General features: G+C 54.0%; 2 protein-coding genes across 3 annotated transcripts; both read right to left on the reverse strand.

Annotated features, from left to right (window-relative positions):
• Positions 1 to 1,610: 1,610 nt before the first annotated feature.
• LOC148112185 (death-associated protein kinase 2-like) lies at positions 1,611 to 3,881 on the reverse strand. Its single transcript, XM_087877993.1, has 3 exons — positions 3,795 to 3,881; positions 3,122 to 3,205; positions 1,611 to 2,662 (listed from the first exon to the last, which is right to left on the reverse strand). Exons 1-3 carry the CDS (start codon positions 3,879 to 3,881, stop codon positions 2,573 to 2,575), a joined length of 261 nt encoding a protein of 86 aa, XP_087734119.1. The 3' UTR covers positions 1,611 to 2,572.
• An 871-nt stretch (positions 3,882 to 4,752) lies between these two features.
• DAPK2 (death associated protein kinase 2) lies at positions 4,753 to 20,113 on the reverse strand. 2 transcript variants are annotated; one of them, XM_087877992.1, is made up of 10 exons: positions 20,010 to 20,113; positions 17,484 to 17,568; positions 11,749 to 11,970; positions 9,930 to 10,068; positions 9,654 to 9,783; positions 9,395 to 9,443; positions 9,136 to 9,162; positions 7,995 to 8,147; positions 7,363 to 7,408; positions 4,753 to 6,247 (listed from the first exon to the last, which is right to left on the reverse strand). In XM_087877992.1, the coding sequence occupies exons 2-10, from the start codon at positions 17,543 to 17,545 to the stop codon at positions 5,618 to 5,620; spliced, it is 1,458 nt and encodes a 485-aa protein (XP_087734118.1). In that variant the 5' UTR covers positions 17,546 to 17,568; positions 20,010 to 20,113; the 3' UTR covers positions 4,753 to 5,617. The 2 variants fall into 2 exon arrangements, with proteins under 2 accessions (XP_087734118.1, XP_087734117.1); XM_087877991.1 differs by lacking the exon at positions 20,010 to 20,113 and adding an exon at positions 18,618 to 19,995.
• Between the last annotated feature and the right edge of the window lie 1,472 nt (positions 20,114 to 21,585).

The following is a 21,585-nucleotide window of genomic DNA, read 5'->3' on the forward strand; positions in this document are numbered from 1 at the left end:
GGAGGAGACCGCTGGCCGCTACGGCGCCCTCTGGCGTCCGGCGCCGGGAGTGGCCGGGGGGAGGATGAGCCGGGGACTTCGGTTCCCATCCATATAAAGGGAACAGCGCCGTCCCGTCCCTTAGCGAGAGGGAATGGGAGGATGGACTTTGTAGTCGGTCCCTCCCTCCTGCCTCCCCCGGGCAGGCTGGGGCAAGTCCATCTCCCATCAGCCGCCGCCCAGTGGCTGTGGGTCATGGGCGCTGGAGTGGGCTGGGCACCCCTGAGCGACTCCCCCCCCCCCCCACCAGCAATTCGGCTGTAATTCGGATTCCGAGTCTACGTTCCATTTTATTCTCTTTCGCCTCCTTTGATCCTTTTCGGAGGCCGTTTGGCGGCTGCATTGGGAGAAAAGGCAAGACTCGGCGGTGCAAAAGGAGCCCGTTTGCCCCAAACCCCCCAGTTGGACCCCCTCCCCTCGGGAAGAGACAACAGGACTGTTGGGTCCAGCCCTGCATCTTTGGATCCCATTTTTCAAATGTATATATTTTATATATGTATTCTATACACTTTCCAAATGTATTCTCTATTCTGTATATATTACAGAGATGAATATAATTTCTGTCTGGTGGAACCACCTGGGTTTGTAAATAGGTGAGGAACGAAGAATCCAGGCTGATAAGTTTGGCAAGTTGCTTTCCTGGGAATTATTTCTCCATTGATCTTCTGTGGGACACAAAGGATTTATTGGGATTTCCTGATGATGGGATCTGTGGTCCCCAGGAGACCTGGCCAAAGAGGGAAGGGAGCCTCCTTGCCTTCTCCTGTCCGCCACTCTCCTTAGCTGGATGGTTCCAGAAACGGCCGGCTGTGCGTTGCTGCAAACATTTGCTGGTGGGCCAAATTCAGCCCAGAGGGACGCAGTTGCATCAGCACGGGGAGGGGGCAGTGGGACTGTCCCAAGGTTCCTGGCCTAAAATCCAGAATCTGCCACCAAAGTTCATCCTCTGTTTCAGTAAAGGGGATTCTCAAAAGAAGACGGAGAGAAGAAAAATAAAGCTAGTCTGGTGGGCCGGTGTCTCACCACCAATGCAGAATTAATCCCAAGTGTGTGGGGGGGGAGGGGTTCCTATGCAAAGGGGCCTCCCCTACAGAACTACAAGACCCTCAGCCAGCCTCCCCTCCCCACTCCTGCCATAAAAGAGCTTCTTTGGCTGAGGAGAGGCTGCCTTCCCCCCCATCCCATCTGCTGGCCACCTCCAGGAGCTGAGCCAGCACTGCCTCCAAGGGGCAGTTGCTGGCTGCAGAGAGCATTCCCCCACCCCACCCCACCCCACCCAGCCATCAGCTCAGACGTTCTGCCTGTCTTTCGGGCAACTCTTCAACTGCCAGGCTCACAAAGGGGCAGCATTTGCCAGCTGGGACTGCTTGGAAAGGCAGGAGGGCAGCTCTCCGTCCTGCAGATGGCACAAGGTTAAAGGAGGCCACTCGGACCACCTTTCGGTCATGCAGATTGGGCCGGCGCTCTTAAAGATGCTTCTTTATCAGTGCAGAGGACCTGCGATGCACAGCCTATCAGGAAACCCAGGCGTTTTAGAGCCGTGATGCTAATAACATTGCTGAACCTGCTACCCCATATATAACTTTTATTTTTGGAGAAGCCACCTCATTAGAAGGAGAGACAGGACGGGGACACACACACACACACAGAATCAAGAATGAAATCAATGTGGGGAAGATCCCAGATTTGAAGCATGAAGCTCACCAGGGTTATGGAAAAGCCTGGGGGTTGCACTCTTTCCAAAGGTGGCCGAGGGGATTCAGCCTGCTTGACTGGTCACCCAGCTGAGGGAGTACAGCCAAGGTTCCTCTCCCCCTCCCTCCCTCTTTCATTCCCCCCTTCCCTTCTCCTCCCCATTTCTCTCTCTGTCCCTTCTTCCTTCCATCCAATGCCCAACATTGCACCATGTGTATTTTTAGCATTTAGGCTGCTGGCAAACGGGAACCGGAGCGATCCCGTGGAATCCTCATCTCTTCAAAAGGTCAAAAGAAAATGAAAGCAGGTTGCTGCCATGAATTCCCTGGCCTGCCTCTTACTTCTTAGGTCCGCACTGCTTTCAGGGATTTCCAGAGCCGGCTATGAGAGGTCAGCCTCTCAGCACCACATTCGCTGCATCTTTTTGGCTCAGGGTTTATCAGCCTTGGCAATTTCAAGATGCTGGCTGGGGAATTCTGGGAGTTGAAGTCCATGCATCCTGAAGTTGCCAAACTTGAGAAAGACATCTGGGGTGAAACAAGGACAGCGGAGCATCGCTGCCTTGACCAAGCTATTGGCAACTCCTCCAAAGATGGTCTGCTTGTTGCCGGAAGAGATGATGGCAGCCGGATGGCCAGGTGGCACTGCCCCGAAGGAAGAGGCGGCATTCATCTCCTTTCCTGCAAGAACATCTGGGCTCCTCCTGCCCTGGGGCAGCTCCTTCCAGGGCCTCTTCCTGCAGGAAGCTTTGGGTCCCATATTGTGGCTGTGTGGAAGGCAACCAGCCCATCCCACCAGCTCGGCTCTTGGCCGCTGCAGTCCAACTGGCAGATCCCAGTTATGAGATGCTGCTTCTCCGCCTCAAGAGACAATGGGACGCTGCCGTTCGGCCGGGCAGGTCTTCTTCGTGGTCACTTTCGCAATGGCGCTGAAACAGAGAGCAGTGTGACCTTCAGGGTGGAGATCTGCTGCCGGTGGAGAAGAAGTCCTCTCTTTGTGGACAATCCCAGCCGACGCGCACAAGGACCAGCCCGAGGGTCTCTTCCTTGGCAAGACCAGCAAGGTGCCCCTGAGCAAAACTCCTCACCAGGATCATGCCTGGGTTGCCGCTGCTGAGAGAGTTTTGCTGCAGGATAGTCTTGCACTACAAGCTTCTGTGACACGGAGGGGAAATGTGAGTTTCCCAGGAGGAGCTGAACGGCACTCAGGAGTGCTAGGAAGTGCGGTCCAGCCATCCTGGGGCAATGAGGTTCCCAGGCCGGTCCTAAAGTTGGCCGGGTCCTTGCACCTCTCAATAGAGGAGGAGGAGGAGGAGGCAGCATTGCCAGACCCTGGGAGCCCAAGTGGGATTCTTCTCTTGCCAACTCTTTGCGCTCAATGTACTTACCGAACTGTCTTCTTGCATTAAGCGAACTTTTCGCACCAGTGAGCGAGATAAATGGTTGCACAGAGCCACTATGCTGTAGGTGAGCTGGGGAGAAAGAGGCACTTGGTCACACACTGGAAACCCAAATCAGGGATGCCCTCATGCTAATAATCAGGTTCCTAGAAATGGCCACCTCTGGAAGCCACACTAGGAAGGTTTATGCCACGTTCCCCCAACTCTTGGCTGCCTCTGTTCCTTCTTCTGAAGATTCTCCTCAATACTCTAAGCCACCCAGGACAAGGGGCAACCGAGGCTGTTTTCCAACATGGCTTGAGTTCAGAAACATCCCGCCTCCCTTTGCAGCAGAAAAAATACCTAGGAGGAGGAGAGCAAGCCCATGCCCTTCTCAAGGCCTGCTCTTGCCAGTTCAGACAGGATCCAGAGGCAGCCTCTACCCGAGGTCCCACGGAGCAGGAATCAGGCTGGTTGGCTGACCAAATAGGCCTTGACCATCGCTCCTGAGCTTGGGGCTTCCAGAGAAATCCTCCCTCTCTTTTGATTGGGGCCATTCCCTTGCCCCTAGTTCTCCCCAAAGGGTCTTTACAAGCTCACAAGGGAAGCCACATGGCATGGACTCCCTGGAGCTCTTCGTGTGTCCATTTCTGTTCCCTGATGTCACATCTCAGGTTCTTACCTTCCACCGCCTCCTGGCATACTGCTTTTTGAAGTTCTCCAAGTTAATGACCGATTCCCGCCTTACCATGGCTTGGTGGTTGTCCATGGGCTGGAGACAAGAGGCGACAAGGTCAGGCCCAGCCTCCCCTGCCCCCCCCAAGGAGAAAGTGCTCAAATGCGCCAGGCGTATTGCCTGGTTCACATTTAGGCTGGCTTTTTTCTTAAGCTCAGCCACCTTGTTCACCTGTTTTCTCTCTAGTCCTTCCTATGCAGGTGTTAGATTTTAGTCTTCTAGTTCCTTAGAGTAAGACCCATCGCCTTGTTTTTGAATCCCGTATAAAATTATTGTAGGACCATCACCCTGCCCTAACAACCCTACAGATTCAAATGTTTTGCCACTGAAATATGAGCTCAGATTCAGGTATATAAATCTTGGCTGAGGAAGAACCACAAACAGCTGACCAAGCTGCTCTCTCAAAGATTTATTTACTTACTATGTTTTTATTTATTTACTATATCTGCTGCCCAACTCCGTAAGACTTTGGATGGGGTATAAATGTTTAAAAAGTAGTACAGCACTAAGTTGAAAGTTTCAGGCCCAGGGAGACATTTGCCTCGGTTCAAGATTGAGGAGGCTCAGTCTCAACTACAATTGAGCTTCTTCCTTCTGTAGTTTTCCTGGGCTTGAGAAGAAGAGGGCCCACCAAGCAGCTGGCGTCTGAGTCCTGTTCCCCCCCCACACACACACACCCCGCTTATTTCAGCCTCGGTTCCTCCATTTTCTGATAAAAGTCCCCTCCCCTTCCTTTTCACCTCCATCAAGCAGCTCTTAAACCTTTAGAGTCCACTACAGCTGACCTGAGAAGGAAATAATTTCTGAGTGAGGAAGGCCCCTCGCCTAGGACCAAGCAGAATTCGCCAGAAGGAGCAAGATCATCTTCAGGGCATCTGAACACAAGCTCTCTCTAGAAAGCACATTGCACTAAACAAATATTTATTGAGTCTCGTTCTGAGATTAGTTACAGAGTTGGCAGAATTTAAGCTCTCTGGAGGAGATACCAGATAGTGCATCTTCCATGTCGTTCTCTCGTTCATTTTCCAATTATCTGTATACAAAAATTAGTTCTCCCGTTACAGAGAGATCTGATGTCTTAACTGGGAGGAAGCGGTTTGTTTCTTTGGAATGAGATAATAGTCCAGGCTGAAGGTCCTGCCTTACGCAGCAGCACATGTGAGGTGACAGGGATGTGTGCAAATTTATTCTGAATCCTCTGTTTATTCTCCAAGGAATTTGCAAGATTGACTTTCACCCAGAAAGCCTGCAGAGAGTGCTTTGCAGAACCCAAGAGACTTCACATCTGGCTCCATTATTAAAAAATACTTTCATACAGAATTTCAAAACAAAAGAAAATCAATGCCTATTTACAGCGGCAACTCAGCAATAAATAAAAAGCTTTTAAGGTAAGGATGCTGAACTACAGTCAAGTCTTGAGGAGGCCTTCAGTTGTGAGGGTAAGCTCAGGGCATCTTCCAAAGGATAAAAATAGGGCAAGCTTTGAAAAAAAAGATCCAAAGCCTTATTAGAAATTAATTGGGACGCAACCAAGGGAGGCATAAATATCCAGAACCCAAGGCATCTCCACCAGGACGTATTTTCACAGGGACAAAAATATATATAAATACGGTGGTAACAAGGGTCTGTCAAATAACATTGTTCAAAAATAAATCCAATTGTGTGAGTTCCGCATGCAGGCTTCCTGAATGGGAGCAGGCTCCCGTCCAAGCAATTCCTCACCGATTTGGACTGAAACAGCAGCATAAATATCTTTGTTTTCAGCAGCATCACTGACTGGATTTTGTCATGCCCAGATTTAAGGCCGCCAGGAATTCTTCGTAGCAGGACCTGTTCAGCAGCTCGTTGAGGTCCTTCTGGAAGACGCAGCCGAAGCTGGCCGGCGCATAGCCCTCGTCGCTGCCCTCGGACCAGAAGCTGCCCATTAAGTCTTGGATCCACTGGAGTTCTTCCGACAGTTCCTTGCTCAGCTGTTCGTAGTGTGACTGCAGGCCCATGTACCTCCCCGCGACCCCAGCGAGGTTGGCACCCGCTGCCTGGACATCCTCCTTCAGGTGCTTCTTCAGGGAGTCGATCTTGCGATATTCGTACTTCAGTTGGGAAAGCTCGTGCTTCACGCTTTCATGTTCCTCCTTGTACCAAGCTTCCTTCTCGTTGTAGATGGAGACCAGTGCATCAATGTCCCCCTGCAAGGAGTCGTGGGAGGCTGCCAGGGTGCCGACGCTCTTCTCCATACCAGAGATCTCCTCCACTACACGGGCAAAGCGTTCAAAGGTGGCATAGGTGTTGTTTGGAGGAATGCTGGAGTGGTTTTTGATGGTGTAATCTCTCAGCCATTTGGTCTTCAGCGGCCTGTGCTCGGTCCTCCTGTGGCCTTGGACTTTGGAGCCTTCTTTGGACTGGAGAGAAGCCGGAGGATGGTTATTTACCAAGAACATCTCACCACAAGGGTCTAAAGACACCACAACACCAACATCATCACACCAGGGTGCAAATACACACACATGCAGCAGGTGCCGGAAGCAAGCGCACGTCCTCTCTCCTCTTCATGCATTTGGCATCTTCCTTGCAAAACGTTTGTGAAACAGGAGCGTTCCCACAAGGAAAATTACCTCACTACGTGCCGACATCCACATCTGTACACAACTCTGGACTAACCTCTGTCAAAACAGAATCATTTCTGGGACAGTCCCACCAGCATTTATAGGAGGAGGCATAGGAAAAGTTAAATTCCAGCACTGGAGAGGGAAAATGCATTGGGGGCAGAGCCTGCCTTACACGGGATGCCCAGCAAAGAGAGAATTTTCTGCCAACTCATTTCATGGATATCAAAAAATAAAACAAAAATTCAGATCAGTTTACATACGACTGCCAGCGTTCATAGGTTTTTGATATTCTACGATTTGGAATTTCCAAAATTCACCTGGGAAATGCTAACCTCAAGATGCCCCTTCCGGCTTTGGCATGCAGGCCACAAGGAAGTGGGGACTGATCCCCGAGGCGGGTCTCCCTTCTCCTCGTCCTTCCTGGAAAGTTGCACTTACAAGCAACCACTGACTTCAAGAAGGGCAGAAGGGAAGGATTCTACATTCAACAAGACCCAAACAAGCAAAGCCGAGATAACCAACTGCTTCATTCCATGCCGACAGCAGAGATGGGTACGGAGAACTCAGTGTGTGCCAGGACAGAAAATTGTATCTCAAATATGGAATAATAATATGTTCGAGAGAAGAAATGTTTTTTTTAAAGCTAGGCCTGATTGCTTTATTCCTTTCCTCTGAAAAGGACCTCAGAAATAGGCTTTGCAGTGGAGAACTAGAGTAAACGGAAGGATTCCCCAGAGGAGCACCTGATTGACCTCATGCTGCTAAATGATGAAAATCAGGGTATGAACCTGGGTGGGGTGGAGGGCTTCCTCTGCCCAGATAGGGAGGGCCATACGAAGTTCTGTCCCACTTCAGCAGCACTTGGCTGTCCTCCTCCCATCCATTCACTGTGAAACCTCTTGACTTACCTTGATCCAGGGGTGCCTGAGCGCTTCCTGGATTGTGAGTCGTTTCCTAAAAGGGGAGAAAGTCCTCAGTGAATTCCCCCCACCCCACCCCTTGTGGGAAAGAGCTGCCAGTCAGAGGCATGTTCCAAATGCCTCACGCAGGGATGGCCCGCTCACTCCTCCATCCGTGGAAGGGATCAAATCATGAATATGAGTCCCACCTGGAGCCTCCCTGTGCTTCAGCGGAGGCAGCCCAGGAAGCACTTGGGGGGGGGGGGGGGGCTGTCGTAAGCCTGTTTATCTACAATCAATGCACCTTCTATGCTTCCTTTGAAGAGGCATATCTGAAAGCTATATAGGCGCTCACAGGAAACTCATTCTTAGATTAGGGGCCCAGGAAGAGCACCCCATAAATGCCCATTTTTTCCTTTTCGGAGGTTCTCTGACAGCCCCGTTAAGCAGGGCCCTGCGGCCCCTAAGCCAAATTGTGCTGAACCGAAACAGCCTTCCCCTTTCCTCCTACGAGTCCCAGTGAGGTATCGTGGGAGCCCACAAAGGTTTTCCCGCTTCTTCTCACATGCAGTGGTCATCTGGGCACCTCCTGGGCTAGACGGAGGACCGTCAACCCTGGCAAGACGCTCGGGACGACGTACCGTGGATCTTTCACCAGAAGCTTCCGGATAAAATCTTTTGCCAGGTCACTGGTGTGGCTGAAGAATTCTTCATCAAATTCATAGCTGACGGCAGTGATGTTAGCCAGCGTCTCTTGCTTGGTCTCTCCAAGGAACGGAGAAGCACCACTCAGCCTGCATGGGGAATTGGCGGGGAGGGCCAGAGTATCAGGAGTGGATTTGACAGGCTGGTGGAGACAGAAGACACCAAGGACCCTGGGCCAGAGCCCACAGGAAAGGGCCCTGTGAGAATCCGGTGATAAAACCAAGACAAGCATTTGTGTTGCCCAGGAAGGCTCCTTGGTGGCTCAGTTGCCACAGGGAGGGAGGGGGGGAGGAACTGGAGCTATCTCTCCTCTTCCTGCCTTGGTAGGAATGTGGGCGCACACAAAAGAAGCCAGGAAGAGGGAGCAACTGCAGCCTGCTGGGTTGTGGGGTGGGAGATCCATGCCAGGGACCCCCAAAGCCTTGATGGGCATCAGAGGTTCCTCCCCCTGGGCTGCAGCCTTCCCAAGACCAGACAGCTCCACACTGCCACCTGGTGAGCGGCCTGTGCAACTGCTGCCAGGGATTCCCAACAGCCTTGTGCGCTCACTCCACTGGCCAGCTTTGGGCATTTTGCTGGGGTAACTGAGAAAGTGGGCAGCCCCTTTATGGATCATCTTCTCCCTCCCCTGCCCACGGACACCTGTGGGGCCAGCCTTCACTTCTCCATTTGCTTGCTTTCCGCCACCTTGCTAGTCAATTAGAATGTTTTTAATCGCAACAATGAGTTGCATGCAGCTCCATTCCAATCTATGTAATACTCAATTACGGCCTCACACTCTCTTCTGATTTGCAGCTCAATTCTTGTCGTTCCCCCCACCACCACCAAGTGCCGATGCAACCTCTTCCCCAGGAGGGGCTGGGGGAATGAAGCCCACCTCCACTTTTGCCACCAGCTGCCTGAGACAAGTTTCTTCCTCTCAATCAGGCTGATTTTACAGGGTCGTTGTGAGGATAAAGTGAAGAGGGGGCACTGATTGTACCTCTTGTAGGAAATGTGGGGTTGAAAATAGGAGGGAGCAGATAAAAATAAATAGATGAATAAATAAATAAAGGGAACTAATAATCCAGTACTTACAATATGTAAGTGATGACTCCAATGCTCCTGAGAAAAAGGGAAAAAAGAAAAGACACCCACAGATTTGTGCTAAAGCCAATCACTCGGTCAGGGGGACAGTAGGGAAAAAAACAGCAAACTTGTCTTCTGTTTGCTGATTTGTTCTCAAAGGCTGATACAGCACACAAAAATCAGCTGGACCAACCCGCAGCCCAACCGAAAAAGACCAGGTTAAGGAAGGAGGCTGGAGGGACAGCAAACGCAGGCAGAAAAGACTCACCACAGATCAGCTGCCAGTCCCAGTGGCTCGTAATTGACGATTTCTGGAGCTGGAAAGAGAGTGTGGATCCCAAGATCAGAGAGACAAAGGCTGCCTGCCCCAACTTGAAGCTTCCCAGACATGTTAGAGACAGCCAGGACCCATCATCCTCAGCCAGGAAGGAAGCTGCACTCCTGGCAGACAGTGGCAGGGCCCCGGACTGAGAGACTCTGCCACCCTGGGCCCTGGATAAGTTGAGGGCAAAAGGGCACCAACTTACCCACGAATTCTGGTGTCCCAAAAATATTCTTAAACTCCACTCCATCTTCTATTTCATGGGCCAGACCAAAATCGATCAGTTTTATGTGAGGAATGGGGAGGGTCTTGTCCAGCAGCATAATATTCTCAGGCTTTAAGATGAGAAGGAGAGCAGAGAAGAGAAGAGCATCAGCCCTCAGGCTGAGCTGGGGGGGGGGAGGGGGGGCTCAGGGGGCTGCACCCCCAGCTGGTCTGTCTGGACAGGAGGAAAAGGGCTTTAGCAGCAGCTGCTGCTCACCTTTAAATCAAAATGGGCGATCTTCTTGGTGTGCAGGTAGTTGACCCCGTCCAGGATCTGCTTAATGAACTGTGTGGCTTCCTCCTCACTCAGTGACTCCTTCTGGGCCAGGAAATCAAAAAGTTCCCCTCCGGATACTCTGCGAAATCCGAGGAGGAAGCACATGGTGGTCCCCGTGTTCATTGCCTATCTGACGATTCATCCCAAATGAAATAACATCATAACCATATGGGGAATTATTTATAAAAATCTCAGTTGTGGGAAGGAGAACAGCCAGGATGCCTTCCTTTGTTTTCCCTTCCCTGGGCTGGGAGATGCCCTAAAATGAGCTGCCCTCATAAAAAAAAAAACAGTTGGAAGATGGCCTCCCTTTCAGCAAAGTGCAATTTGGATGAGGCTCCTCTTGTTTACTGAGTTTGTTTTGTTCCACAAAGAAGGATCGAGTTGCAAACTTCCAAATTCGCTTCTTTCCTCAACTGAGCCCAGCCTCCATCACAGCTCGTCCGGATGTGCTGGGACTCCGTTCTCTGATCAACCCGAGGCTCCTTCTGCAGCCCCCCAAATTCGCAGCCTGCCTGTGAGCACAGGTCTCTCAAAGGACACCACTTCCTTCCACAAATCAGGCTGCTATTTTGTGCTCCGGTGTGAGGCTTACGGTGCTTTCTCATCCTTTCTGCCCTCTTAGAAATGAACTACAAGAATTTGGAGAGTCTCATTTAGTCCCAGAACCACCGAAACAAACAGAAATGCCCCCAAATGTTCCTGCCTGAAGCAGAACTGGGTTGTGTGACAGATCTGTAACCGTGACAAGAGACACAACTTTCCTTTGCATGCTGTCAAAATCCAGCAATAATGGTGACCCGGAAACTTGGATGGAAGAATTGACGCTAAGCTTAAGTGAGTGAAGTTTATTGCAAGGCGGTGCTCAGTGTTGATCCAGGCTTCTAGAGACCCTCTCTGAGCATTTCAACACTTGCAGAGACCCCAAATCCATATTTACATGGAAGAGCTGAGTAACTTGAGCGTTTTGCACTTAAAAGGATGGCTGGGGGTTTTGCATCCATGTTTAGTTTGTGTTTGTAGCTTCATCTTCCAAGCTCCAACCATTTGGGAAAGTCTGTCTTTGTTCTGAACCAATAACTTGGAACAGTTTCCTTCTTGTTCAAATAATATTCACTTCATTAAAACTGGATTTATAAATAAACAAGGAAAGGGCACATTCACTGTTATTATGCATGAAGAGCTACCTGTAGGCACTATGTGGCTGGTTTCATCTGAGCCCAGGGGTGAAAGATGAACCGGTTTCCCACCGGTTTGCTGGCCGTGCCTGTGTCGTGCATGCCAAAAGGAGGCTTGGGAAGGTAAGTAGAGCACGAGGGAGGGATTAGCTGTGTCGCGTGATTTAGCTTTGCTACAAAGCAGGATTCCTAGCAAAACTAAACCGCCCGGTACAGCTGATCATCGGAACTACCGGCTGGGAGGAACGGTTCAATTGAATTGGTAGCCTTTTTTTTACTATCGTTATGTGTGAATAGAGAATATTTTGATAAGCAGAGCAGAAACCCTAAACTGATCTGCAGGTAGATTAATTTTTATTTTAGGCAAACAAGATAGCAGAGACCCAGAATCGCCTCATAAACTGGAGGATTCTGTGTTGATGAAATGGATCGGTGTTTCTCAAGCTGGGGGGCTTTAAGATCCGTGGGACTTCAACTCCCAGAATTCCCCAGGCAGTTATAAAATAGTTAATGCGCTCCACCATTCCCCAAAATTCCTCTGAAAGGGGAAACCAGCCAACCCCAGCGGACCCCCTACTCACAGCTCGAGGATAAGGACCACATCGGTTTTGTTCTCGTAAACCTCATGCAGCTGGATGATGCTGCTGTGCAGAATCTGCTGCAGGATGTTCACCTCCCGCTCAATCTCCTCTCGCCGGACCCCGCGGCGACTGGCCCGGCTCTGCCGCTTCTTGATGAACTTGGCCGCGTAGTGCAGCCCCGTGGCCTTCTCCCGGCACCGCTTCACAATGGCAAATTGCCCGCTGCAAGCAAAGCGACCGGACAGGGTTACTCAGGAGTGAGGTGGTGGGGCGGCGTCTGGTGCGGCAGAGGGGAGGCTCCCTGGATGCTCCCTGGATGCCCCCCGTCACTCCCGGCTGAGATACGGGAAACGGGTGCTGGATGAGGACTGGACAAGGGGGGGCATTCCAAGATGTAAATGAAAATTCAGTCATCCGGGCCAAAAGCATCTAAAAGGTGAAATCATGGCAACTGGACCAGAGTTTATTAAAACTGAGATGTTTCACTACTCATCCAAGTAACTTTTCAATCAAAATGAGAATTTGGGTAGTCGGAGAATTTTTTTAATCAACTTTGGTCCAGTTGCCATGATTGAATCTTTTTAGATACTTTTGGTCTGGGTGACTGAATCTCCCTTTACATGTTGCTTTTCATTTTGGGGAGAAATGCTGACAAGGCTTGATGAGGCAGCCTTTCTGTACAGCTGGCCATCGGAGTCCCAAGGTCGCCCATCCGGCCGGGCCTTCCAAGGTCAGAAACAGGAAACAGAGGCCAGATGAGCCAATGTCACAGCCTGAGGGGTGGGGGGCTCCCCCAAGCTCTCTTCCCTCCAGGTGTGAAGAAATCTGCCTCGAGGGGCCTCCTTGCAGGAAGCTCTTCTGAAGCTTAAAGGGAGGGCAGCCCAAACATGGAGGAAGCAGATGCACAAATCCTTCCTCAAATCCTTTCAAGGATGGGCTCCAGAGAAGGAGAGGCTGGAGAACAGGCAAAGCCCCCCTCCCCCAGCTGCGAGAGATGGACCCCCTCCAACCCCTTCTCAGAATATCCCAACTCACAAAGGTCCCAGGTGCATGAGACGCTGGCTGTGTGGATAGTGCAGTGATGCAACTGAGACACCAGATGGCGTTAGCCTTTGTGGCCTCTGGGAATTAAACAATGGGGTGGGGGCTCTTTCTGGCTGAGAATAAGCAGAAGCCTCCCCCCCCACCCCCCGTCTTGTCTGAAACTGGGGAGCTTGAGCGTTCTCAGCATTTGAGACCCAGGTTGCAAGCCCATCTGAACTGGAAAAAGCATATTCAGATGATAGGCAGGCGAGAATGTATGGCATCTTGCATGCCATCTAAACATTGGCATCACGTCACGTGCTGGGCCTGGCGGGCAGGGGGTATTTTTGGAGGTGCCTTAAGAGCCCTGATGCTCAGCAGAGGCAGCTGCTCCGAGCTGGGAGCGCAAAAACGGGCCCGGCTGGGCCAAAGTGATGCTCAGCTCAAAAGCAGAGGGGAAAGTTGGGCAGGGGAGAAAGGGGGGGGGGGGGGGCTCCTCTACTGGCAGCTGCAGCCAGACTTGGTGGCACCACCCAGAGCCTGTCTGAGAGCCCCAGGCGACAGGAGGAGGCTGTCCAGCTGCCTGCCCTCTTTACGCTGGCCAGATGACCTCAGCGGGAGAGCATTCACATGCTGCAAAACAGGCTTCTTGGCCCACCTAGGCTGGCTGGGGACGCTGGGACCCGTTATCCAACACAGCTGAGTCACTCAGAGGCCCCTGCCGCAGGAGATGGCAGGACTTCGTACATAAAGGCGAGCCGTAAGGGACGGAGGTGGGGTTGAAGTTGGACTGTAGATGCCATCCCCAGCATGGAAGGCTGAAACCATCATTGTGGCTGTGTGAATCCAGTAAAAGGGTTGTTTGCTTTTCAAAATGTCAGCCAGCCGCCCAAAAGCAAGTTTCCCAGGCCTGTTGGGGCAAATCTGTTTGGGCTGCTCCTCTATCAAGGGGGGGTCCCCTAAGATGTCCCCCAGATTGATTGGTCACTTGTTAAGCGAGGCTGCTGGTTCCTCCCCACCTTACCCGAGTGTGAGAAGTCCCGAGCTAAGCAGTGCCCAGACATCGAGGCCCACCCAACGGGCTCTTCTCAGCCGCCCTTTCTTGATTCTGCAAAATTGGACTGGGTCGGCCCTTGTCCAAGGCTGGTGCCCCGTTGCAAGCCAGGCTCCCTGGGTGCTGCACAAGAGGCCTGGTGGGGGTGGGCAGTTGATCCGGCCGGCCTCCTGGCCAGAGTGACCCTCCCAGAGGCTAAAGATAGACAGGGAGCCGGAGCAGCTATGCCCGGAATGAGAGGCAGCCTCTCCTTCCGAGGGTCCCAGCAAGGGCCTGGGGCAGCAAAACGGAAGGAAGGCCGGTTCCTCTGGGGGTGCCACGGCCGGACTGTGGAGGGTGGCAAAGGACAGAATCCGGAGAACAGCGAATAAGGCCACGGAGGCACCAGGAGTAATTGGAGGGAGGAAAGCCTCCCACCTTAGCTGGGGATCATGGGATCTGGAGTCCAAACCCGGTGCCGGTTGCCTGTGGGGCTGCTTTTAACACAGGAGCCTCTCTTTGGGGCCAAGACAACCGCTTCTGTGGGGCCAAGCAGCACCCTTTATTTCATCCCCTTAAGAACGACCCTGCGAGGTGGGCTGGGCTGAGAGGCCCCAAGTCACCCCATAGGGGGGCTGCCTGTGGAGAAAGGAGGGGCTGCCCCCCTGTGACTCCCTGTATTTTGTTAAAAAGCCAAGTTTTGCAAGGCAAGGAATGCTGCCCCCCGATTCCCCTGGGAAACCTCCAGAAAGAGGCATCCCAGGAGAGGCCGGCCATCCCTGGCCCCTTCCCTCTGGACACAGAGGAGTAGCAGCAGCAGCAGCGAAACTGGGGGGGGTAGGGGGCCCCTCTTTTCTTAGTCCATTCATTGGCCCAAATGCTGCCCACAACGCACCCTTTGTTGCCAAGACGGCTGTCTTCTAAAGAGAAAAAGGGAACGAAGGGACCCGCCCGCAGCACAGCAAAGCAGCTCCTGTGAGGCTGGACGGGCACTTTGTGGGCCAAATGCCAGGCCAAAATCCTACTCCGACTTCCAAAGAACCAGCCCAGAAATGCAAACACCAGCTGAAGTGAGCAAATCTGATTCACCCATGGCTGGGTCGGCCCCCTTGCTGGCCCCCTTCCCACTGGGGGGGGGCAAGGGAGGGGGTGGATGGGCTCCAGGGGCCAAACCCTGCTTGCTGTGCTCTTTGCGCGTCTCTCAGTGGAGCGCAGCTGCCTTTGGCCCTTTGGCCCCCTTTCTCCTGGGCCAGGCCAGCCACTGACCCCCGAGGCTCCCTGGGCTGACAGGGGCTCCCCTCGGAGTCAGTGCTTGCAGGGAATCTCAGCTGGGATGGGATGGGGAACCCCAGCCTGCCCCTCCCCCCGCCTCCAGACTGGGCCGGCCTTCGCCTGCACCCGTGAGAATCAGCCTGCTCAACATACGCCCAACCATTGTTTGGTGGGACACAAGACTCATCCAGGTGCTTCTGCCTCACCTGGGCACCCAATGACTCCTCACACCTGCTTTTGCACAAGCCACTATTGTCTGGGATCCTGGAGAGAGCCAACCGTACTTGGATTGGCCTCACACAACGCCAGATGAAGCACCAAGCCAGACCCAACGGGGGCTTCTTCAGAAGCAGCCCCTTGTCTCTCCAACCGCCAATGTAAGCGCCCCAGAAACCAGGCTCCTCGGGTTGGTCCTTAATCTGGCAAGGGTGGGGTGGGTGATGGGAACTGCAATCCCATCGCTTCTGGAAGCTCCTGCCAGGTGTTCCGACTGCTGCCTGCTTATCGCTCCTCTTTGCCCCAATTCAGGCCAGCGGCCCTCGGCTTCCTTCTGGCACAGGCCTCTGTGCTCAGGAACTGGCCAACGCCCAGCGTGACCTTGGGCCCCATTGCAGCCTCCGCCCTTATCATGAGGTTGCTTGCCCCTCCCTGGGTCCTCTGACAGGGGCTGAGTGGGGAGGGGATCTGCCCACCAGGATCCTCCCAAACCATTGTGCCCTTCCGACTAATTGATTATTCACCGGATCCACTGGAGCTCTTCGGGATGCTAAGGGCAGAAAGAGCTTCCCAGTCCCCAAAGGTTCTTCCTGGGGCGAGAGAAGCCCATCTCATGGGGGAGAACTAGGGAAGCGGCTGCTCATCCCTCATTTTCAGAAACATGAAGTCCAGCCCGTGATTGCAAGGAGGAGAGCTGGGCAGGCTGGCCAAGCCCCCCCCCCCCCCTTGGTCAACTGTTAGTAGCAAAGACTTCCACAACAATGACACACCCAACTTCTGACTGCAAACAACCCCCGCTGGAGCCCGTCCAAAGTGAAGCATGAAGTCACCCGAATGGCTGCTGCCCACAGAACCAGGGAACTCTGACATTGAGGGCCATTCTGGGCAACATGATCCTAGTGCTCTGCATCCCAAGTGCCCAGGGCAGCCAGCAGCCGCTGAGGGCCCAGGAAGAGCCGCTGCCCCCAAAAGCTGCTAAATCTCCACCAGCCACTGGCTGACCATGTGGCGGCCTATCTGGGCATCACTGGAGGGACCATCACAGTCCTAAGCAACTGGGACAGCCCTGGTACTTCTCCAGGTTCATCCTGGACCTTGTGAGGTCACCTGCATTGGGGCAGAATTGCAATTCCAAAACCTTTTGGCTCAGGAAATTACGTGACTGGAACAAGCTTTGATTCATGCCCTGAGCGGCTTCCTCTTTCCACCACTTGACAAAGGCACACAAAGCTGGCAGGAGTGCCAACAGGTCACGAGCACCCAAATGCCAGGCCAACTTTGGGAAAGGAGCCCCAACCGGCTGCTGCCCCAGAGGAAGCCCCTGCTGGGGCCGCCCTTCCATGGGGAGGCAGGTTGGGCTGAGGGGCCCAGCCAGGTATGGGCTCCTGCGGGGCCGCTTCAGAAGCATCGGAGCCAGCTGCTGTGCCAGGAGAAGGCAGCCTCCGGCTCTGGTGCAAGGAACAAGGCGGGCAGGGCAGTCACCCCACTTCCCAATCCTGTCAGCTGCCGGCTGAAATCCACTTTGCTCTGGGACGGCCCTGGCAATCCCTTCGCTGGCAGACGCAGCTGTCACTGCCTGGAACTGCTGCATGTCTGTCAGAGAGGCCCTCAGAGGCTCCCTTGGCAGAACCAAGCAGGAGGCAGGTCCCTGCTGCTCCCGAGACCAGGCGTCTGCAGGCGTTTTTCTGAGGCTGGCTCCTCCTGACACCATCAGGGCTCTGGCCCCCGAGAGCCGCCTTCTGCCCCCAAACGTCCAAAGTGCTCCTGCTTCACACGAGGAGAAAATGCTTTTCCATCTCTGCGCAGCAAGCAGCCAGCCAGGGTGTGGGATCCCGCAGCCCAGTTCAGGCCAGCGAGTGCCTTCTCAATCTGTATTTCAGGCATCTTTCAGCACACACACACACACCCCGCCCCCATCAAAGTGTTGAAATATCAGGCAAGAATTCAGCAAGACAAAAATGACCTCTTCCTGCCAAGCTTCTGCAGTCCCAAAACTTCCTAAATGGACCAGCCAGCATTCCAGAGAGACGACTCTTCTTCCTTTCGCCTAACAGCCTCTCTGCCAGGCAACCCCCTAGAAGCCCACCCTGGGGGGTGCATTTCCATGGCAGAGAAACACAACAGCGAAGAAGTCACTGAATTGGGATGAAAGTTTGGAACCGGATGGGGCTAAAGGGAAGTTGGGGATTACCTGCCGAGCTCCTCCCCGATTTCGTACAGGTCGTCCACCTTCTGCTGTTTAAACACGGCCATCCCTGGAGTCTGCACCCCGCAAGCTGGGAAGCGAAGGCAAGGAAGAAATGGCCTTTTTAAACATTTGCTCATTTCTGTCTTCCTTTGGTTAAACTTCTCTCCCGCATTTCTGCCAGGTATGGCCCATCGGGCTCCCATTTAGATTTAATTTCCTGGACTGGTACACATTATAAGAATTCAGTGTCACAAAAGCGTGGATTAGTATAATAGGGGCACGATAGCCTGCTTTACATGGGACCCAAACTTAACTGCATATGTGCTAACCCCCCCGAGGCCACCCCACAGCCTGGCCTGGTGGGGCTGGGCCAGAAGCCAAAGCTGGCGTCTGAGAGCAGGAGCCCTGGCCCACCCTCGATACATGCCACTTCCTCTCCCAGGGTCTCCCTAATTGGCCCTCTCACTCCTGAGCTGCTCTGGGCCAGGACAGGCAAAGCCCAGCCCAGGAGAAGCAGAGATGCCTGCAAAGGGAGGTCTTTTCGGGGGGAGAGCTGGACAGATGGGCCCCAGGGAGGCTGCTGGCCGTACGCTGGAAAAGACCAGAGCCACAAAACAGAATGGGCAGAATATTTTTCTGGGCACCACCTGAAGCTTTCTAGTGTCAGTGAAGCTTGCTTACTTAGCCTCAGTTTTCACCCTGTAAAATGGGGACCACCTAAGCAGACTTTTGAAGGAAAGCTGTCTGAGAGGTGGTGGGGAGAGGGTGCAGGGCCTCTGAAGGACCAGGCATTTCTGCCAAGGTGGTTTTAATTCAGGGAGTGTGTCTCCCTGCAGCAGCAGCATAGTTGGTACTGATGCCCCTCCTGACACCCGGATCCCTTGAGCTTTTTCCAACCCAGTTCTGACTCAGTGCAACCAGCCCCCCCCCCCCCCGGTTCACTTGCCTGAGCACCACCCTCTCCCCAATTTACCCAGAGGAAGATGGGATGCTCTGATCTGTTGGATCTCTACCAAAAAAGAAAAAAAAGGTCTCAGCCAGATTGGAGGACACCCTTTAAGCCCCCTTTAAAAAAGGATTTTGTTCTAATCTCCTTAAAATGTGGCCTATCCGCTTTTTGAAACCCTAGCAGAATACCTGAGATTATCTTTGGCCGAACCAAAATGAAGCCACAAGCAACAAAAGGCAAACCTAAAGCGAGAGACAAATGAATTGGTGGAGGAAATGTCCTTGGGGCTTCCAACCAGGAATCAAAATACAATTAAGGCCAAAAGAGGAACCCCAGAAGGACTTGGGTGGGTCCTGGCTGGAACAAATGGCACCTTGGCTGAGATGCCTTTGAAGCGGCAATGAGAAGGGGGTGAAAGTCCCCTGAGAAAGATCTCAAGGGATCTGGGAACCTCTTTGGGCTGTGATTCTTTTCCTGGAAACTCTGCTACCCAGACACCCCGATTCTCCTTCCTGAGACATTCAGTCTAGAAGGCAAAGTGAGAACCTGGTGGCCCCTTCAGTGTCCACCCGTTTCACGGACGTTGGAAGGAGATGGCTTCAGCCCACAGAGCCTGTGCCAAACTCAATTCATTAGGCTCCCGGCAGGCAAAAGGCTGTCCCAGATCTCTGTTTGCAAGTCAAGACATAATGAAATTAATTAACCGCTTCTGAGATCATCTCAGCTTCAGCAGAGGTGCCTGTCAGGACAAACGGCCTGGGCAAGAAACAGCAGCTCCTTTCTGACCGTTTGTCAAAAGCCGCCCTTCCCTTTTGGCAGCCACAATTCCCCTTGGGGGGCCCTGAGGGGCCTCCTCCGGCTTCCTTTCCAGGGGAGTCCCAGCCACTTTTCATCAGTCTGCAGGGTGCAAAACCCTCACGCTGGGAGGTCCTGCAGCATGCGAAGCCCCCAAGGGTCCCTCGGTCCGGGCACAGGACGTCACCAGAGCCGGTCACCACGGGGCCCGAGTCCAGCCTGCGCGAACCAATCGAACCGATGGTGCCTTGGGGAGCAGCGGGTGGGAGCAGAGCCCCCGAAGGGCTTTGAGGCTGCTCCAAGGGGCTCCGGGCCAAACTCTCTCTCACCCCCGAAGAGCCTGGGCAGAAGGCACACAATGCCCTCAGGCCACACGAGTTTTACAGCCAGCAGGTCCTCCTCAGAGGCAGACAGCGGGTAAGAAACCCCTTAGAAGGCAAGCAGACCAACTTCCCTTCGGGGAAAGAGGCAGTGCTGCGCTGGTCTCCCCCTCCGAGGGCCTTGTGGGTCAGCCGTGAGGCTTCGGCCCCTGGGAGGAAGGACTCTGGCGATGCCCCCGAGGCTCTGGGGGCCCCGCAAGTGCGAGGAAGGGCTTCCTCCCCCTGGGCAGCCAGGCATGCCAGGACGTTGCCCTCTTCCCCAGCCCTGGCAACGCCGCTCTCTTCTGGAGCCTCCTTCGGCACTCGGCTTTCCGGAGAAGCCCCCGACTGAGCAGCCCCCTCCCCCCTCGCCAGGCGTCAAGGGATTCCCACCAACCGAGCTGCATCGCCGCCCGGAGAGCCTACCTGCGCGGCGCTGCGAGCCGACGGCGCCCGGAGCAGCGGCGGCGGCTCTGCCGTCTGCCTCCCCCGCCTCCGTCTGCCGGGCCGGGGAGGAGCCGCGGGCGCCCCCTGCAGCCCCGAGGCGGAACGGCCGGCCCGCAGCCCCCAGTGGGCGGGGGTCTCCTCAGCGGAGCCTCCCCCGAGCGGGTGTCGGGCCCTCCCCGGGACCCCCAAGCGAGGAGCGGCCGGGAGGAGACGGGGCTGCGGCGGAGCTGTTGCCTCGCCCCAAACAACTTTGGCCCAAAGGGAGATTCTGAGGAAAGCCCCAGGCGCGGAATGCTGGACGGGAAATCCCGCCCGAGAAGCCGGTTGCTCCAGCGAGTCATTTCTTGCTCCAGCAGGTCTTCCTGTTTCAGTCCTGGGGAGGCCAGGAATTAGACAGCAGCAGTTCTGAAGGCTAAAAAGCCGCTTTAGTTTTAAACCGCAGAAAGCCTGCCCTGGACCCCCCCCCCCTTCTCTTCCTTAACTCAATAGGGTTAGGGTTAGGGTTAGGCATTAACCAGGGAAGCGTCCTGACCTGGGTCAAGGGGGTTTCCCTCTCCTAGTCCCACCTTAAGCATGAAACTAGAGGGGCGATTTTAAGTCAGTCACTTTCTCAGCCCCACCTCACAGGGATGTTGTGATGGGGAAAATAGCAGGCATTAGGGTTAGGTATGTTGCCTGCCTTGAGTTTTTTTTTCTCTCTCTGTAAAAAGGCAGGATCCCAAAATACCCGGAGCACCACTTCAGCACCCTGGGCATTGACAAAATGGTCAATGTCAAAAGGCGGCTTGACTTGGAACAGCTGCCATCCTGCAAAGCCCCTTGGAGCCCCATCCATCATCCACATCTGCCCATGCCAGCTGCTTGGAAGGATTCCATAGGTGGGCAAAAATGCCAAATCCAGCCTAAATATCAGGCCGACTGTTTGACTGACCATCATAACAGCTGCAAAACAAAATGGGGGGAGGCTTGTAGGTAAAAGGCGCAAACAGGAAAAGGCCCTTTCTTGCCTTGGCCAGAAAATCCCCCCCCCCCCCCAGCTGCTATTTCCTGCCTTTTGCCTGGACTGCAGCAGCCACCACCCAGCCGGAACCCCTCTTGACCCCCCCAGGGTCCCCTGCGCAGGAAGGGGGAGGCAGTTGGGCCTGTTCTTTTGCATCAGTGGCCCCAGGATGATTGGGCTCACAGCCCACCATTGTTCCCTAATGGGCCCACAGGAATGGGGGTCCTCCTAGCATGGGTGAGCCTCCCCTGGCTCCTGGCAACTCTCTGATGGGGCAGAGGCCGGTTGGGATCCTCAGATGGACGCCACCCTCAACTGAGACTCAGTGGCCACTAGCAGGGCATCAGCCCCCTCCACACCCCCAGCCGAAGGGTCTCCAGTGGCAAAGGCTGAACCGGGTCAGGGCAAAGAGCTCAACTTTACCCTACGGACACTGGGACTCCCCACCCCACCTCACCCCACTCCGTTCCTCCTGGTATGTGTTCTTTCGGCCCGCAGGTGCCACCCACTTCTCTGCCAAGGCCGCAAGAGAAAGCAGCCCGCTCGGCCTCCAGG

This window comes from Pantherophis guttatus, chromosome 13 (genome assembly GCF_059756535.1).
Source record: "Pantherophis guttatus breed Tessera chromosome 13, ASM5975653v1, whole genome shotgun sequence".
Taxonomy (NCBI): domain Eukaryota; kingdom Metazoa; phylum Chordata; class Lepidosauria; order Squamata; family Colubridae; genus Pantherophis; species Pantherophis guttatus.

Excerpts from the sequence above, each read along its gene's own strand:
- LOC148112185 (XM_087877993.1), bottom strand. The coding sequence starts at position 3,881 with ATGGACAACCACCAAGCCATGGTAAGGCGGGAATCGGTCATTAACTTG. Across the intron at positions 3,206-3,794 it reads ATGCCAGGAGGCGGTGGAAG|CTCACCTACAGCATAGTGGC; the intron begins GTAAGAACCTGA and ends CTTTCTCCCCAG. Across the intron at positions 2,663-3,121 it reads TAATGCAAGAAGACAGTTCG|CGCCATTGCGAAAGTGACCA; the intron begins GTAAGTACATTG and ends TCTCTGTTTCAG.
- DAPK2 (XM_087877992.1), bottom strand. The coding sequence starts at position 17,545 with ATGGCCGTGTTTAAACAGCAGAAGGTGGACGACCTGTACGAAATCGGG. Across the intron at positions 11,971-17,483 it reads ATCGGGGAGGAGCTCGGCAG|CGGGCAATTTGCCATTGTGA; the intron begins GTAATCCCCAAC and ends CTTTGCTTGCAG. Across the intron at positions 9,163-9,394 it reads GGACTGGCAGCTGATCTGTG|GAGCATTGGAGTCATCACTT; the intron begins GTGAGTCTTTTC and ends CCTTTTTCTCAG.